The sequence below is a fragment of the Drosophila bipectinata genome, chromosome 3R, assembly GCF_030179905.1.
Source record: "Drosophila bipectinata strain 14024-0381.07 chromosome 3R, DbipHiC1v2, whole genome shotgun sequence".
Taxonomy (NCBI): domain Eukaryota; kingdom Metazoa; phylum Arthropoda; class Insecta; order Diptera; family Drosophilidae; genus Drosophila; species Drosophila bipectinata.
Window position 1 is genome coordinate 13353806 of NC_091739.1, and position 17193 is coordinate 13370998.

General features: G+C 45.1%; 1 protein-coding gene across 5 annotated transcripts in view; it reads left to right on the forward strand.

Moving 5' to 3' along the window:
- The window catches only part of Glut4EF (Glucose transporter 4 enhancer factor), a 110940-nt gene that overhangs the window by 86019 nt on the left and 7728 nt on the right, over nt 1-17193 (forward strand). For 3 of the 5 annotated variants that reach the window (XM_070281641.1, XM_070281644.1, XM_070281643.1), the window contains exons 5-6: nt 55-96; nt 9574-9633. The exons of 1 other annotated variant lie outside the window; for it this stretch is intronic. In XM_070281641.1, coding sequence (XP_070137742.1) covers nt 55-96; nt 9574-9633 — 102 coding nt within the window. The remainder of the gene's footprint in view (nt 1-54; nt 97-9573; nt 9634-17193) is intronic. One more of the 5 variants, XM_070281642.1, reaches the window with a different exon arrangement.

Here is a 17193-nt window from a genome sequence, read left to right on the forward strand (position 1 = left end):
CAACATTTATTTCCACAACTAATTGTTTTTGTTTACCTTTTGGTTTCATTTCAGGTGAGTCTGCCCCGCCTTCAGGTGCTTAAAATCCAGCTAACTGTAAGTCATAAATTAAGTGATTTTACGGAAAGTTTCCCGGGGTTCTCGGCTCTGGGTTCTGGGTTCTGGGAGTGCCCCCCTTTTTACATAATTTTTTTTGCAAATCACAATTTTCAACGAGACAGGAAACAAGGAGCGTAAAAATGGTTCAACTGTTTTATTTATTTTTCTTGTTGGTTTTTTTCCCCTTGAATGATGTTGCAGTGGCAATCAACTCATTAGCTTAGGTTGCAAATACGACAATGGCAGCCACCAAAACAAAAAAAAGAAAGACTTAAACAGCCGGAGAACAAAGAGGGCTTGGGAGAAACCGCGTTACGCATTTTTAATTGCCAACTTGAAGCTGCCAGACAAATACAAAGCCGAACTGCAAAATCCAAGAAAAACACCGCTACGCCGGGGCAATTAAAAAATTAAGCAATATTTCTGCATCAGCTGATGGGTGTGGTGTTTCTTTGAGGGAATAGGGAGCGGTTTCTACGAGCCGAGGGCAATGTCAACGAGCCGGCAGTGGAAGCATTTCCTGCCAGTCAGAAACACCATTACCCGCCTCCTTCCAGCGATTCAAGCCCATTTCGGTTGGGAACTTGGTTATACAGAGAGGAAAAATTAGGGTAACTAACTAGCAAACATATTAAATTACTTAGTATATACCATTAGATTAGTAAGCACCATTTCATGTTAAGCTAAGAAAAGGTAATGTTATCATAAACAGCATTTTCTCTCACTTTCTGTGATGACTCTACAACCATAATATATGCGCCTCTTCGACGCGCTTACCGATTGCTCAAGCTGCTGGCCTCATGCCCCCACATCTTGCCCCCCATGCAACAGCAGAATTGCTCCTGCTGTTTCCCTTTATTTTTTATTTTTATTTTTTTTTTGTGTGTGCTTTCCAAGAAGAACCAAGAAGCAACCGACATCCCAGCATATTCATCCATCCAAACGCCCCCGCTTCACATTGCAAAGATTTCTTTATTACTTGGGCACGTTCGTGGCTCTTGTTGTTGTTGCCGATTTTTGTTGTTGTTTTTGTTGCTGTTTGGGGTCGAGGCCGGTCATTAATATCCACGCACGGAGTTCATTTCAGTTCGTCTTTCAGTCCCTGCCCAACGCGAAAATTATATAATTGATAAAAGGAGAACTCTCTGAAATTTCATCCAATACCCACTCTGTACGATGGTATTATGAGTTTATTGTTTACCAAGATATATCTTTTGTATATTCTTTGTATTTCCTCGTTTCTGTTAAAAAACAAAAAGCCCCACTCTATCCCCACCGATCCGTTCCAATCTGAATCAGCTGTATGCATAATATTTGTTGTTTGCTGATTCTGTCAGCGTGTTGAGGATCCGCTTCGTCACTTTATCGTTGCGGCCAGAGCTCTGCGATTCTTGTCCAGGTCAGTTCTGGATCTGGATTGTGGGAGATCGGGGGCAGTTGGCGGAGGAGAGGATTCTCGGCGAGATGTTGGCGTGAGTACGTGAGTGGCTTTGCCAAGCGAAGAAGATCTTTTGTGCCTTTAGATGTGGATGTGGATGGGGATGTGGATGCTACGCTTCTGTCGCCATTTCAACGGAGGAGCACGACTTATCAACTCGGTCTCTGTTTCTTTTTCTGTGATTTTTGTTTTCTTCTGTTTTTTGTCTCTTTCTCTATCTATGGCTCTGTCTCTATCTCTCAGATGCGACAACAATCACGAGAATACAACACGATGATGATGGTGTGTCCTCAATGCTGATAATGATGTTTGATCGCCGTACAATGGATCTTGAAACTATAAACCAGCTCTGAATGGTATAGTGGAGCTGGTCCTTGATATATAGTCCTGATACGAAAAAGAGTGTTTGGAAAAAAGTACAGATACATTCTTAAAGTATCTTGAAACTATAAACTAGTTCCTAGTGATATAATAGATATGGTCTTTGATATAAAGTCCTGATTCTAAATCCATGTCCTTTTTGGTCAGGTGCCAGTTAAAGTTAACCAGTTGCCATTTTTTGTGGCTCTTGTTTTGGCCAGGCTGGGTCTTAATCTTGACCAGGTTTGGTCGTTGTTTTGGTTCTTCCTCCGCCTCCTGCCTCCACCGCCTCCTGGGACTGCACTATTGTTGCTATTGCCGGCCGGCATTATATCTCATTACAGAGATCAGCATAAATAAGCAGTGAGCACGCTGCACCACAGCGGCACCACCGAACGAACCACCGACATCGGACAACAACAAACGCCAAAACAACAAAAAACAAAACAACAAGAAGAGCCCACAGCCGGAGGAATGAACCAGCGATTAAGCGATACATTCAGCCATGTTCGTGTATTCCCCACAGAGAGTGCAGCTATAGAAAGAGACGGGACGAGTGGGCGGAAAAGAGAGGGGGCTAGAAGATGGCCAGAGTGAGATGGGGACACATGGCGGATGGATGGCAGAGAAAGGGCAGGCGGTTCGCTTGCGTACTCTTCCTCCAGCTGAGGGAATTGAACTCGATTGCAGCGCGTGAAGGTGGACATGAGGATCCCGTTCTCCTCTGGATCTCCTCCTCCCTGGATCCCTCTCCATTATTATATGTATTTTTTTTGCAAAACCCTCTTCTGTATTTCCCGATCTTCTGGGTAAAATAGAATTTGTTGTTGAGGCAGGGCAGTTCCTTGACCACATGCGTCATCATCATCGCGTTCGCGTTCGTTGTGTGCAAAAAACATGATCATTACACATACACACTGCTGATTCAGAGATTCAGCATCAACTATAGCTCCCTATCCCCATCCCCATATCCATCCCTGAGCTCCAGCTCGGGCGATTTTAATGATGCGTCAGAATATTGTTTACGCATCATTTTACATGTCGGCAAATGGGCATGGGCTATGAGTTGCAGTTGCAATGGATGCGAATGCTGCATGTGCCTTCTTCCCCCTCCAGGCACATGCTGCATAGATATAGATACTCTCTGCCTGCCTAGCTGACTAGATGGCTGGCTGCCTTCCCTAGCTGGCCCTGCCATAAAATTATGAAACCCCTCTGCCAAATTCCATCGTGATGTGTGCATCAAAGCACGAATTAGCCGCCGGTTATAGCCACAAAGTTGCCAGTATCTTGCAGATGCCTTTGCCATCCTTATTAGCCCGCAATTGCCTCTTGCCGGGCCAAGCCTCTCTCTTTTGGGCCAAATGAAAAATAAGGAAAAAATCAGAGTCAAATTTATGATTGAACTTCTCGCCAGGTAGAGTTCGAGTTGCAACTCCAACCTGCCTGCCATCACATTCAAATAATTCCCATTTAGAGCCACTAGAGCTTTTGAAATGGGGTTGCCATGGCGCCAGGGCCTAAACAAAATCGAGGTGAATGTGCAACAGCCAGTGTAGCTGCAACACCAGCAGCCTGCTACCTGTACTTTGTTTACATTTCTCCTACTGCTCCCCAGTGTGTGTGTGTGTGTGTTACTTTTCCCCACTTTGGCATTTATGCTTAAGCTTCTGTTTATGTTGTTGCTGCTTTGGAAATTAAGCGAAAAACTTGTCAAAGGCATGTCCTGCCTGTGCCCTACAGTCCTCCCAGCCCGGCCCTCCCGCCATCCTGCCATCCTGCAACATTGCAAGTCAAGTCCCTGGGCTCCCTGTTTTCTGGTTACTTCCCCTGTTTTATTTTCCTGCCTAGGTTGACATGCAATCCAAGGTACATGTGGAGAGTTGCCTGCCGATTCTTAACTGGGTTCAATGACATACAGGATAAGCAGGCAGCCTACAACCTACAACCTACCACCGCCACACTGCCACTGCCACAAACATACGTACACAGTCTAGGTGGTGCTACAATACCAGCAACAACCACAACCGGCATTAACTTCGCTGGGGCAAGAACACAAAACGTAAACGTTGCAAAAAGGCGGCAAGCAAAAGCAAACCCGAAAACAAAGCCACGGCTAAAACGTCCAGAACCAGGAGCAGGCCAGAAATGGGGATACCATGAAAAAAGGGGGAGGAGTAAGGAGGAGCCTTGGTGCACTTGAGGTTAAAGGCAGCCTGAAACCGAACCGAACCGGGCTGGGGCTCAGAACCTGTGTACAAATACTCGACATGCACGCCGCCGCCCATTTGCCACTCCGCTCTTGTATCCTGTTTGCCCATATCCATCCCCACCATCAATAGCCCCCCGTCCAGGGCCACCATGGCCATCCCTATATTGCCATATGCTCGAGTTGAATGGATTCTTTTGCCGGCAGAATGGCAGCTTTTCTTTGCCGTATTTTCGGTGAGTGCCGAAGGGCGGCGAATTATGGCAGGACCTCTACCGTTGGCCTGGCCAGATTATTAAAATTCCTCGCCTGCAGAAGCCCCCAACTGAGCCCGGGTTCAATAAGCCAGGAACTCCAATCGAATGTATGAAAAATCGACGGAAGGAATCGCAAAGCATACACCAAGGGGCATACACCATATGAAAAGTCTGCTCGAATGATTCGATGCTTCAATGCCTCTGAGTGTTTGAATGCATTTCGAACACTATTGTTGACCTAAGCTTTTTTTCCTCGCAAATCCCCACGATGGAAGGACATCGCTCCATTCGATAGATATTGCAATATTAAAGTCTGCCCACCCAGGACATGAAATCAAAGCATATTTTGATACCAATTTTGTTGTTGGTGTAGTAGTACCTTGACGAAAAAAACCGAGGGGGCAGGGAGGTTCGGTTTCAGGCAACTTGTGGCTCCGTGGGGGCGCTTAAATAAAACATGAGCATTACCGATGCATATTAAATAATATATTGAGCCGGCCATTAGCTGAGATCGACGCTCGTCGCTGCATTTTCATAACAAAACAATTTACAAAAGGCCACGGCACAAAAACCGGAAATCCTTTCCAACTCGCATATGGCACGCAAAACGAAGGCAACATTTCCACTCACTGATGTTGCTTGTTGTTGTTGCTTGTTGTTACTTTGTTGTTGTTGTTAGTGGTGGTTTAGGTGCCCTGAGGCAATTGTTACTTTTGCTGCTGCTGCTGCCGCCGCGGAAAATTGCCGCTTTTAATATTACCTTTTATTTGCAATTTCTGTTTTTGTTGGAGCCTTTTGTAATAATGCAGTGCGCATGTAATAGGAGCCAGGTGCCAGAGTGCCGAGTCGCCTCCATGCATTTATATTCGTATACCTACCATACCATACTATACTATTCCCCAATGCAGCAATCATTTCCACCTAGCCGGTCGGGTGGTGGGGCTGGCGGTGGCGCCTCCCCTCGACCTGGCGTTGTCATCTGCCACAATTTGAACGCTGTTATTAACTGACATGCTTGCAAAGAGGATTTTTTTCTCCTGCGCGGCTCCCCCTATATTTTACAATATTAATGGCATGATACAATGTAATGCACGTAGTTAGCAGCTCTTGTCGAACCACTCTGATAGGACTCTGGCTTTCAAGTTTTCTAATCAGACAATAACCCCCAACCGAAAAAAGGAATGGACTCCCCGGCGATTGGCAAAGATAGCAGATAGCCGGGAACTGCGTTTTGGCCAAAATGCGTCACAGCTGGAAGTACACAATAAAAAGAAAGTAAGCCAGAAATCCCACATTCATCAGAAATCGACAAAAACGACAAAGACAGAGCCAATCAAACAAAGAAGAACTTATCGCAATACCTGCTACATCAAAATAAATCTGATTACAAGCCAGAGACCCACCGTTTCCAATATACTCCAATCGTATATACCATATACATATATATTTTGTATTTGAAACTGAAGAAGCGGAAAAACCTTTTGGCAGACTTCTTGGCAGCACCCAGGGAGTTGGGTAAACAATTGGAATAGTTCTGTTTGCTTTTTACTTTACGATGCAAATTGTTTGGGGGCTGTCTTATCAGGGGCATGCCATAAAGTAGATGTTTTTATATGCGTTGAAAAACTCGCCCAGACCCATGACAGAATGTTTATATTTATACCTTGTTGTTGAATGGAAATGGGAATGGAAATGGCAATCTGAATGGCGGCGGGGCGGGTGGTAGTAGACGACGAGATAGGGTGCAGTGAGTTCATTGTCATCAAGGTCGATGGGGCCTGTCGAGTGTGAAAATAGCTACATACCAAGGCTTAGGATCGAACATTGATAAGCCCATCCAGAAATGGTTATTTTTCGCCAAACACTAATATGTGTGCATATATGAGAAGCCTCTACAAGTTCGCTCAGAGGGTCGTTGCACTCGACATGTGCAGTTTACACTATAATTAACTGCATTAGCATGCAAATTAAATTTAGTTTAATTAAATTATAAACATTCAAATCGCAAAACAAGTCGGTAGAGTCAATGCACTGGACGCTCCAACAAATTAAAATTGAAACAAAAACAAAAGCTAAATAGCGGCGTAAAATGTGAAACAAAAGCCAACCGAGTGGAGGGACTAAGATTGAAACGTGTTGCTGCCGTCTCTCTCGCTTACCTATGCCCCGTCTCTTTCGGCTGGATCCTATATCGCCCTAAAACCCGGACAACCGCCAAGTGTTTAATCTTTTTCGCCAAGTTTCATTGACTCGCGTAGGCAAAACTGCAATTAAAATACAAATTTTCAACCCGGGAGAGGTATATCTCCAGTCAAGGAAAGAGACGGGGAGAGTGTGGCTGAGAGAGAGGGAAGATAACTCGGCGGCAAGCGGTTAAAGATTATTTACGAGCCGCTGTTAGTCACGTTTTTGATGCAGACGTTGCCCGGAGAGTTCACTTGATTCGACGACTGACCGGCAAACACGGCTTCGACAAAAAAAAATAATACTATATACTCTATATTAAGGGGAAGAAACAGAACCGAACTGATTGTGAGTCAATCGGAATGAGACAGAAACAAATCAAATCAAATGACACAAAAATGCCAATTTGCAAGGCAAATGGAACAGAATGGAAATTGCAATGAAATCGCCCTGAAATGGGAACCCAAACAATTTCCTTATGGGGGTCACTGCTGATAGATACTACGTGCCAGCGTTTTTTAAGGGCCTTCGTCATTTTTTTTTCCCTGTGCACTTGTGGCACCCAAACCTCCGGCTGCAAGTGACCTTCAATGTCTAGACGTATTTGACAAAACAGAAAATACAAACACACAGATACTCACTCAGATACTCAGACACAAATAATGCGTGATTCTGTTGAAAATTCATCGAGTTTGTTCAACTCGACAAGTGGGGAGAAAACTCTTCATTGGCCGCCCAGGATAACGATTGGACGGGGATGGAATTTACGAGCCCGGCCAGGACACGAACCCTCAAGTTTCACTTTTATCGGTGGCAGCAATTAGTGGCAGTCAGATAAGCGAATTACTTAGCCGCCGCAGCCATGAAATTTTTAATGTTTTCTGGAAACTAAAGTGGCGAAAATGTTAAGCTTCCCAAAACAATAAACAGCCTAATCCCTAATCCTTTTTCCCTTCCCCCAACCATTTGGATTAATGTGTGCCTAGCCTCTGCCGAGGGGGGGCTTTTATTATGATTTAAGATTTAACTTTTTGCCCTCGATGCGTGCCAATGACACAATAAAAGTTGCCATAGGCAACCCACGCTGCTCTGGTGGGGGAATCCTTGAAACGAGCCACTCTCACGCAGGTCCCAGCTCGCAGACGCAGGCAACGCACCTTGCCCTCGTCCTCGTCCTCCCTCTCAGCTTCGTCTGCCTGGCAGCCATAAAAAATCCAGGGACCTAGGGATGTGCCAGGGATAACGCACAGAAACTTGCTTAGGCGAAAAAAAAACAAAAAATGAAAATGTGGCAGTCTCCCTAGAATAGTACTTGAGACTAAACAATACCCAGCATATCCTGCCAAATAGGGTTTCCTCTGTTTAAACCAAATGACTAAGTAGTCCGATATTCTTTTTAGCCATCTTGCCTTGAGGCTTGAAAAGTGCGTGAGCCGGCTTCGTTCAATGACTTTGGCCTGGTCTTCTTTTCGCCTCCTTCTCGGTCTGTCAGTGTGTGTGTGAGAGCCTTCTTATTATTTTTGTTTTGGCCGACTGGCACAGCGTGAAGTATCCAGTAGAGCAGCAGCTTCAGCTTCAGCCTCCTTGGCCCAGTGTCAATGGCATTCGCGAATCGAGGTTGTTGTACCCGAAAGCCCTGAACAGCCAACCGGCAAGTGGCAAGAGGCAAGAGGCAACGCCAACGCAAGGTCTCGTCCTTTTTGGTGGCACCGTGCTGGGCGTTGTGTGCCATATTTTTAGCCTACTTTGCGGCGCAGGCCTCGCACCACCACCACTACCACCTCCGCCGCGCCGCGGCTGTGTCCCAAGTATATTTAGAGGTCAATTATCTCAGCTGGGGCAATCCATCATTGGCCAACGCCCGTGCGTATGCAGTGCCTTTGGCCCGAGGCACCTAACCTCCCTACCCTGCCCACCTAACGATGAGTAATTTCACTTAATTTTCAGTCCAGCCACGAGCATCTTTAATAACAATTACGTCCACTAAAGTAGCCAGCTGATTTTAATCGTAAGCCTTTATTTTTTCGGCAAGCCAAGGTGGGCTCTGACTCCAGCTCTGGATCGGTGGATCCGGTGGTGTAAATAAATATATAGATGGGGTTGTGGGGTTATTCAACTTTTGATTAATGGCGGCGCATGCATGACAAATGGCCGACGCTCACTGCACTTGTAATTGTTTTTATTTCTCGGCTCTCAGTGATTTAATTAACTAAATTTATAACTCGATTTCGGGCCTCTTAGTCATGCATTTGGCTGGAGGCTCTCAATTAAAAGCCGTCTGTACATTTTCCGAGAAAATCGACTTCCCGACTTTCCGACATGCAATCGGCAAGGCAACTCCTGGCCAGTAATTACACGGCCAATTAGTTACTTTTAGGGCCACATGGAGAGTGGGACAGAAGCGTTCGTGAAATCATGTCAATGCCTTGCACTTATCGTTAATCAACAACATGAAAATGCCAAAAGGAAAAAATCGAAAAAAAAAGTAGAAGAAAATGCAGCACATATTTAGGCGATCCGCAGTGGCAGTAGCCGCAATTTGTTTGCTCACGAAAGTAAGCTAACAATTTGACCCCGACATGGTAAACTTGGAAATGGGAACACGAGGCTATCTCTTCCTCTAGTGCCGCCTGCTGCTTCTGCTTGTGCCACAAGCTCGTATCCTTGCCACATGCGACCCAAGGTGGGCGGTGGAATGGGCGGCGTAGGACGCTTTGTGCCAGTTTTTGACATCGCAACGGCAAATGGTGATTTTTCCATGGCCGCGTTCAATGCCAGAGCACCGGGAAAATCGAAGCGAGGGAGCGTGGAAGGCTGGGAAAACCCCAAAATAATGTTATACCTAGAACTCGACACAGTAACAGGGCGGTGTCATGGGGTCTTCCATGGAAATTCATCATCAGATAAAATGTAAATGTACCATACTCCGTTTTTTTCCAATAATATAACCTTTATGAAACTTTGAATTGAAATATTTCCACACGCAAATTTTAATTAAGCCCTATTGCTGTTCTGTCTATTTACAGGTGAGTGCCATGAAAAGTATTAACCCTGAGAGCTTACCAATTACCATTGCTACTGCCACTGTAAGTTGACTTTTTAACCGCTTTTTTAAGCAGCAAAAATATCAAATGCCCAAAGCAACAATATGGACGAAACAAAAAACCAGAATCGCTTTGCAATACGGTTCAGTTCAGCTTATCCCCAAAAAAATGGCTATACAAAGTTGGTCGTTGAAATCCATTGAACGGTTAACGAATGAAAATCGGGCCATTCAGCCATCGAAGCCAAAAAGGCAATTTAAATCGCGCATACGCCGGGTATGCCGCCTAAAAAAAACTCCATACTCCAGACTCCCAGACTCGTTCAGCTCCCTGAATTTCAATCGCAGCCAGGTTGCCTGTCCCTGGTCATTACGAAAGTTATTCATGCAAAATGTTTGCCTGGACTACCTACCACAGCCGGGCAATCGGTGGAAAAAATGCGGAAATTTCGGCACTGCCTTTTGGCCAAACTGAAAATTTATGAAAATTGCCATGTGCCTCTGTTTGCCTCGCTTTTCATTCACTTTCGCTGTCAATTGTTTTTTCCTCTTCTGCTCGCCGGGCAGCTGTTGCCGGCCAATAGCCAGCTTCTTTATTTTATTTTTGGTTTTCGTTTTGGGCCGCTTGCCATTTGCATTCCGCGGGCTTCCATGTCCATGTCCAGCAGTTGTCAAATTGTCAATGCAAATGTTTCGCCACGTCCACCCAATGGATATTCTATCTATCGGCGTTGAATTTCAATTAAGTTTCGAGGTCTATAAATTGCATTTGACCGATATCAGTCGACGGGTCGTCGGGTGTTGTTTCTTTTTCCAACCCCCATGTATGGGGGCGGGAATTCGATTCCCTCCAAACACATTCATGGGCCGAATTATGACAACTCCAGCTTGACTCCTCCGGATCACGAACTCCCCATTTTCCATATCGAATTACAATTGCTCAACATTTCCAAAAGCCGCAAACAACAAAAATAAACCAGATACCCCTGGGGGCCGGGGCGAAAAAGAACCAAACCGCAAGCAAATTGAATTAATTAAGAAACGTGTATTATATTACCAAAGACAAGGCGATTTGGGGTTAGGGGAGTGTGGTTCGGGCCAGATGATAAAACAAAATTAATAACAAACCAAGGAGGTGGACGGTAATGCCCCGCTAAGCTATGCAGAATTATGAATTATGAAAATGATTTAAGCTGCCAAATTGCTTAGACGATATTTATGCCTTACCTTTTTTTTCCTTCGGATCTCGGTCGAACGATTCTTCCCCAATTTAGTTCGGGGTTATTGTTTGAGTCAATAGGTTTAAACGATACAGGATAGAAGGGGGATGAATGTGGCTGGCAAGTCAAGAGGTAAAAGAAAGAAAATTCTAATTAAAAATCTTCCGGCATTTGGCATTTTATCTAAACAGGAAGCTCCAAGCAGCCACAGACGGGGTTTAAGCCAAGCGAAACACAAAGCTTCCTCAGGGGCAGCAAGAAAGAGAAAATAAATAAGTTTGAAGAGAAAAAAAACAGAGACAAAGACAGACAAGGAGACAGAGACAGAGAAGGCGACACTTTCGCCGGAGTCCTTGCTGCATAATGAAAAGTATTCCGAATTGGGTCAGGAAAGAAATTAAAAAGCTCCGGCGGAGGGACACTTTCCTGGGGGAGGAAGACAAAGAAAACCAAAGTTGGAAACTTGGTCTTTAAGCCAAGTAGAGATGCCGTTATCATTTGCAATTAGAGGCGTTGACACTTGCCCCGAGACCCTCTAAAAAAACGGCTAAAAGTTGAAAGTTCAGCTGGTTATCTTGAAAAGTCTTGGCAAATTGGTCGGCTAAGTGGGAACATCTGCTGCTCCAAGGAGTATGTGTGTGTATTCCAAAGGAGTATATTCTAAAATTGAATATTTAAATCCGATACTGAAATCCCTGCCTGTTCTGGCTGAACCTGAAAAGGGTTGTGGGGCTTATCCTCTCCGTTTTCTGCATAAAATATGCAAAGAAAATAGAATGGAAACAAAATTATGTTTAATGCAGCATTTGTCTCTCCGTCTCTTCATTTTTTTGTATTTGTATTTTCCTTTTTTTTTTGGAGAAAATAGAAATTGCTTTCCAATTTTCTTGTATATGTATATTTTTCCTCCATACGTTTGTTTTCCTTGTTTTATTTTCTGGACGGCGTGCGTGTTCAATTTGCAAGTGCAATGGAAGTGAAATTGAAATTCAACCCGCCTGCGGCTCCCTCTATCACTCTCTCTCTGTCTTCCCACTGACTCTGTCTCTTTCTGCAGTTGTGTCTCTATCTCTGTTCAGCCCTGTAAAGTTTTTGGCTTCGACTTTGTTGCTGTTGATGCAACCTGCTGCTGCTGCTGCAATCGGCAATTGGATTTGCGCCCAAGCCGAGCCAAAAGTTTGGAACAGCCGCCACCCGATAAAGAGTGGAAATATTTGCATGTTAACGGAAATAATCATCCAAGACCAAAGTTGATCCTTCGATTTGATTGCTCCCAGGCGGGGAACTAAGCCCTTCGTTGATTGGGTAAGGTAAACATCTAGGGCCGAGGCGAAAGTATGCCAGGCTGCAAACTCGATTCGAAGGACTTTTCCCAGGACTTTGTGTTGGAAACTTTGCACGGCCCGCAGACGCCGAAGCATTTGCCTAAGTCCGTATTAACCCATATACTTAGTTTTTCGATGGTCCATATAGGGAAGTCGCCGCCCTACCTCTGCGGGGATTAAGAGACAATTCAATGGAAGTTCACAACATGTTGCATGTATGATTCGGCGACACTCGAAAGCCGATTGCCGCCATGTCTAATTTGTTGGCCATAAGCGGCTTACACCAACTTTCCCCGCCGGCCCGTTCTGGCCATATTAAAAACGGAATTTTAAACATACACATGCAAGGCTTAGAGCTTCCCTTTGCCGCATTTAGAGCGTTTCTCTTCGCTTTTTATTTTTTATTTCCTTCTTAACTTAAACGACAAATGACAACTTTTGAGTGGCGCATAATACCTGAAAAGTAATGTGAACCTCCTCCACTCCCTTTTTGGCCAACCGATATTTTCCGTCCTTGGGGAAATGATAGACTCACCACCACCACTGCCACTTCTATTACCAAAAAACCCCAAAGAAATGGCTCTGGCCCCACAAGTTGATTATATACTTTTTTCGTTTTTGGTCATTTCAAGTGTTCTTCTGGCCGTTTTGCGCAGTTTTTCTGTCAGTTTCCTCCTTTCTGTTGGAAAATTATTAGATGGCCATTTTTCCGGCACGTGCCTCGCCCCGCAGCCGTATCCGCCCGTCAGGGCATCAAATTGTTGTCAGGGCCAGTTTACGAGGCGATTGCCTTCGGGGGCTAAATTGAAATGTGCCTCCGGAGACCCAAATGGTCTTCAAATGGCTGGAGCGTTTCGGGCGCTCCATCGCGCTCCTGAAATATGAGCCGGCTATTGGGAAAAGCTCAGAGCTCTACGCTCAATTTAAATTGAGATATTTTCCAATTTACATCTCTGAAGGCATCGAGGCAGTCAGTGACAGTGGCAGTGCAGCATAAATTCCCAGATACACTGTGACACTGCCTGGCAGTACATAGACACAGATACGGATACACACACCAGCCTCAACGCTCTTCCATATGCATCTCGTGTCGGGGGTACGCTTGACCTGGTTTAGTTCTGCATCCTTCCCAGCACCAAAGCGCTGGCTCAGAGCAAATGGCAGGGACAAATGGCTGCTCCCAGTACCCCCCAGCATACATAAATTTCGCCAAGTACAGTTACTGCCATGTATGTAATGCTATCGGGCTCTACCACTCATTGTTGTTGGCGTTTCATCGTTGTTTCAGCCGCCTCGTCCTGGCTGAAATTGCAATTCTGCAAGGTCACCCAGGCGCAAAGTGAATTCATCCCCTCCTCGCTGTGGCATTATATATAAAATATATATATATATACCTGATTCTGATTCTGTGTGACCCAGTTACTGGGACCTCCACTGGCTTACTGGGCCTGCATTTGTGGCCCAGTGTTTCTGGGTCACCCATCTTGGTACAGTTTAAGCCGGAGACAAACGCAGTTTCCACTCGGTCAAATGGCAACCAGTCGGGCTCAAATGAAAATAGATGAGCTGCCTCCCCCCCTAGCCCCATAAATACAGACCAAATGCACAGCGAGAAACTAGGAGACTCCTCCGGTGATACGTCTTGGATTAAACTTAAATGCCATGTCCGTGGATTTTAGTCTTCTCGGTGTGAGACACGTACGTATTTATTTCTACTTGATGAAGGTACAGTTGGATTCAGTGTGGAATGCTTCTCGCTCCGGGCCTGTCACAAACTTTGACATTCCCCCTGTAAGCCAATTACTTTTTAGGTTTAACGTCCAGCGTCCTTTCAGGCCATCATCGCCGTCACTATCCTGCCTGGCAACCACACATCTTGTTAAGGTCTGTGTTGATTAGGACCGTTCCGCTAGGATTGTGGGAAAATGGTTGACACATCGAGTGGAAGGAGGAAGGGGGAGGGGCTGGCAACCCATTCAAGCTCCATTTGGCAATTACCGCAGCAATAAAAGTCAACGGCAAATGCAGCCAGCCACCCATCCAGTCATCCAGCCAGCCAGCCAACCACACACATTTTATTAGCAGCAGCCCTTGGAAAATTTACGTGTGTCAAATAATAATTTGGTTGTCCTGGACCGCTTATCTTTCGGGACAAGTGAAAATCCCTTATTTTGGAGAGGGCGAAAATTTACATTTTACAATTTACGAAAATTTTTATGTCATAATTGGATTCTGTGGCCCATTGTGTGCTTCCTTCGTCCTGGCGGGAGATGTGACAATGAACAGTGATAACCGAAGAGGGGAAGGGGTAGTGGCAGGACGGATCTGGGTTTTCCAAGGGTTGAAGCTGGCAGTCGGCCTGCGGTGGCCATTAAGTTGCCCCAAGGCTGCTGGCCTTGTTACTCGGGCATTCTCACTGATTAGAAACTTTATGCCCCCGGGGGTTGGCCTGCTCTATGTTGTGGTAAATTGAGCGTGGCAGGATATTGTCGTCGCCTCCACACCTTCACATAGCAAGTCTTCAAAGCAGTTTCTCTTTAAAAAAACAATAAATAAATCACTAAAGCTCCGACTAAAGTGATTTGCACTTCCCCAAGGCTGGGCAGTCGGTAACTTAATAATTTTCCAAAGCCAAGGACAAAGTGTGGCATACTCTCGGGCTGGCGGAGGAAGCCATGACTGCCGGAAGTGGCCGAGAGGAGGTCACATCCTGTTCAGTACTCAGTTCTCAGTGCAGCCATTGCATTTCAGCCATTCAGTGTAATCTAATTTTTTGAACATATAAATTTAAGCCTTCAAGTTGAGCTCCGTTTTTTGGCAACATGTTCGCCATTCGGTGTTCACGAACTTTTCACATAAATTTTATATACAAAACGTGTCAGCATCTGCCCCTGCCAATACTTGGCTGTGTGAGTGTAAGTGGGTGGCTTGGTGGCCCAACCCTTAAGCCGCGACATCTAGCCGGGTTTTGGCCATGTCAAGAGTGCCAAGAGTTGGTTATTGTGCTTCTGTCTGCCTGCTCGCTCAAAAAATATCAAAATCAACGCCATTGTCATATTTGTTGAATGAATGAACACTCAACCTCAATTTCAGCTTCCATCGTTGCCGTTGTCGTTGTCGTTGTCAGCCTTTTTTCCCCCCCCACTTTTTGCCGTTTTTCCAACATTTCCCAAACCCCGCGGCAATGACAATTTCGCGTGTGTTTGCCACATCAGTTATGCATGTGTGTATGTAGCAGGTCTTCATATATTTATGACACTCCACTCTGTCACTGTCTGCGAATTCATTTTTTGTATTTTTATTATTTAAACGCAATCAAATTAAGCGCCCAGCAAATTGGCGAGGCCATCAAACGCACCATTGTGTAATCAAGTTTTCGAAAATCTACTCAAAAACCGTTGAATTCAAAATACAAACAACTATTCACCCTCACCCCCCAAACAACAACAACCCCAATTTTCTTTTGCAACTCGTTACAAAAATAGAATTTCCCAAGCAACAATTTATTGCATGTGCTGTGTGTGTGTGTGTCAGTAGGGGTGTGGGTGTGGGTGTTGCTGATGAAAATGATAAAGTCAACGAAAAGTTTTGTGGAAAGCTATTTCTGATTTTCCCCGCTGGCAATTCCCGTCCTCACCCCTTGCCAACGTGACCCAATTTTGTTGCTGCCTGAAAACACAGTGATAAGACCTTAAAAACAGCCACCCACATGCAAACTCTACTCGAATTCGATTTGTGGCAAGTAATCAATTGCAAGTCAACCACGCGGAAAAATATTTTCAGAATATTTAAAGCTTATTTTAAATAAATTAAACATTCACAACAAAGTATTCCAAAGTCTTGTTAAGATCTATTGAGACGGAACAAATTATCAACGCTTCGAGTCGCTTATGATGGGAAACATGGGTGGATTTTTTTGCGGTGCCTTCTTTGCAAATATTCCCGAACATATAATGTAATTCCCCCCCAAACACTGGCTTCCCTGGCAATGTAAATTATAGAAATTGCCATGACGAACTTAGGCGGCTTTAATGGAGCGCACACCGAAAATTTCTGGGCCCAGAGACCTGAGTGCTGAGCCTTCGGGGCAAGACAGCGCTTTGCGTTGCCTACTTTCGTGGGCCTGATTTAGATGGGCCGACTTTAATGGGATGATGGCGACGCGGGCGTTGAAATGTAAACGGCGCCGTGAGTGCAATTCGAGTTTTCCGGGCATTAAGCCCTATTAGGGGCCATCTTTTTTTTCTGTTCTTGTGGGCCAAAAAAAAAACCTTTAATGTCTGTTATTAGGCGTGAAGGTGAATCTGCTACCAGATGCCACCACCCATGGGGCAACCTCTGATAAAAAATGCCCTGATCCATGCATACGTATTTGAGGCAGGCTTTTCCCGAAAAGTACGAAAGTATATCATTATATACACAGTGTGTGCTATTTTTGGGAGTCAATAATTTACGCTTCCGCTCCACTTTTCTGCGGGGATTCTATGTTGGCCTTCCAGTGACCCAATTCCGCCAACATGCGCATTCTCTTCGAAAGCCCGCTTCAGTGCTCTCTCTTACCCCCATTTCGATTCTCTTCTGCTGTTAACAGCGAAAGAGAGGAAAACCCACCCCCAAAGGCACTATCAAGGAGGAGGTCGTATATATGGCATATAGCATCGTCTATATACAGTTGACCCAATTTCGCGACTGTCCTTCCACAGCTGTTCTGATTTCGGTTTCGATTTCGGTTCGCATTTCCGTTTTCCGTGTATTTTCGGCTTCCGATTCTCTGGGGTTTGGGGTTGTTTATGCTTGCCGCTGCCGCCGCCGGGAAAGTGGGAAATGGGAAAAGCGAAGGCAAAGCACCGAGATGAGAAAGAGAGAGAGCACGAAAACAGGAAAACTTTTTATTTACCCCACGCACGTAGCTAGTATGTGTGTTTGGTAGAGTTTTCCCAAAGATGTGTCAAGTAAATTTTCATTGAAATCGCCCAGGAGCTGGGGCGTACAATAAATCGATTGTTTGGGGAGTTATTAGGACCTAAAATTAATAGAGAAATACAATTTTTAAATTGA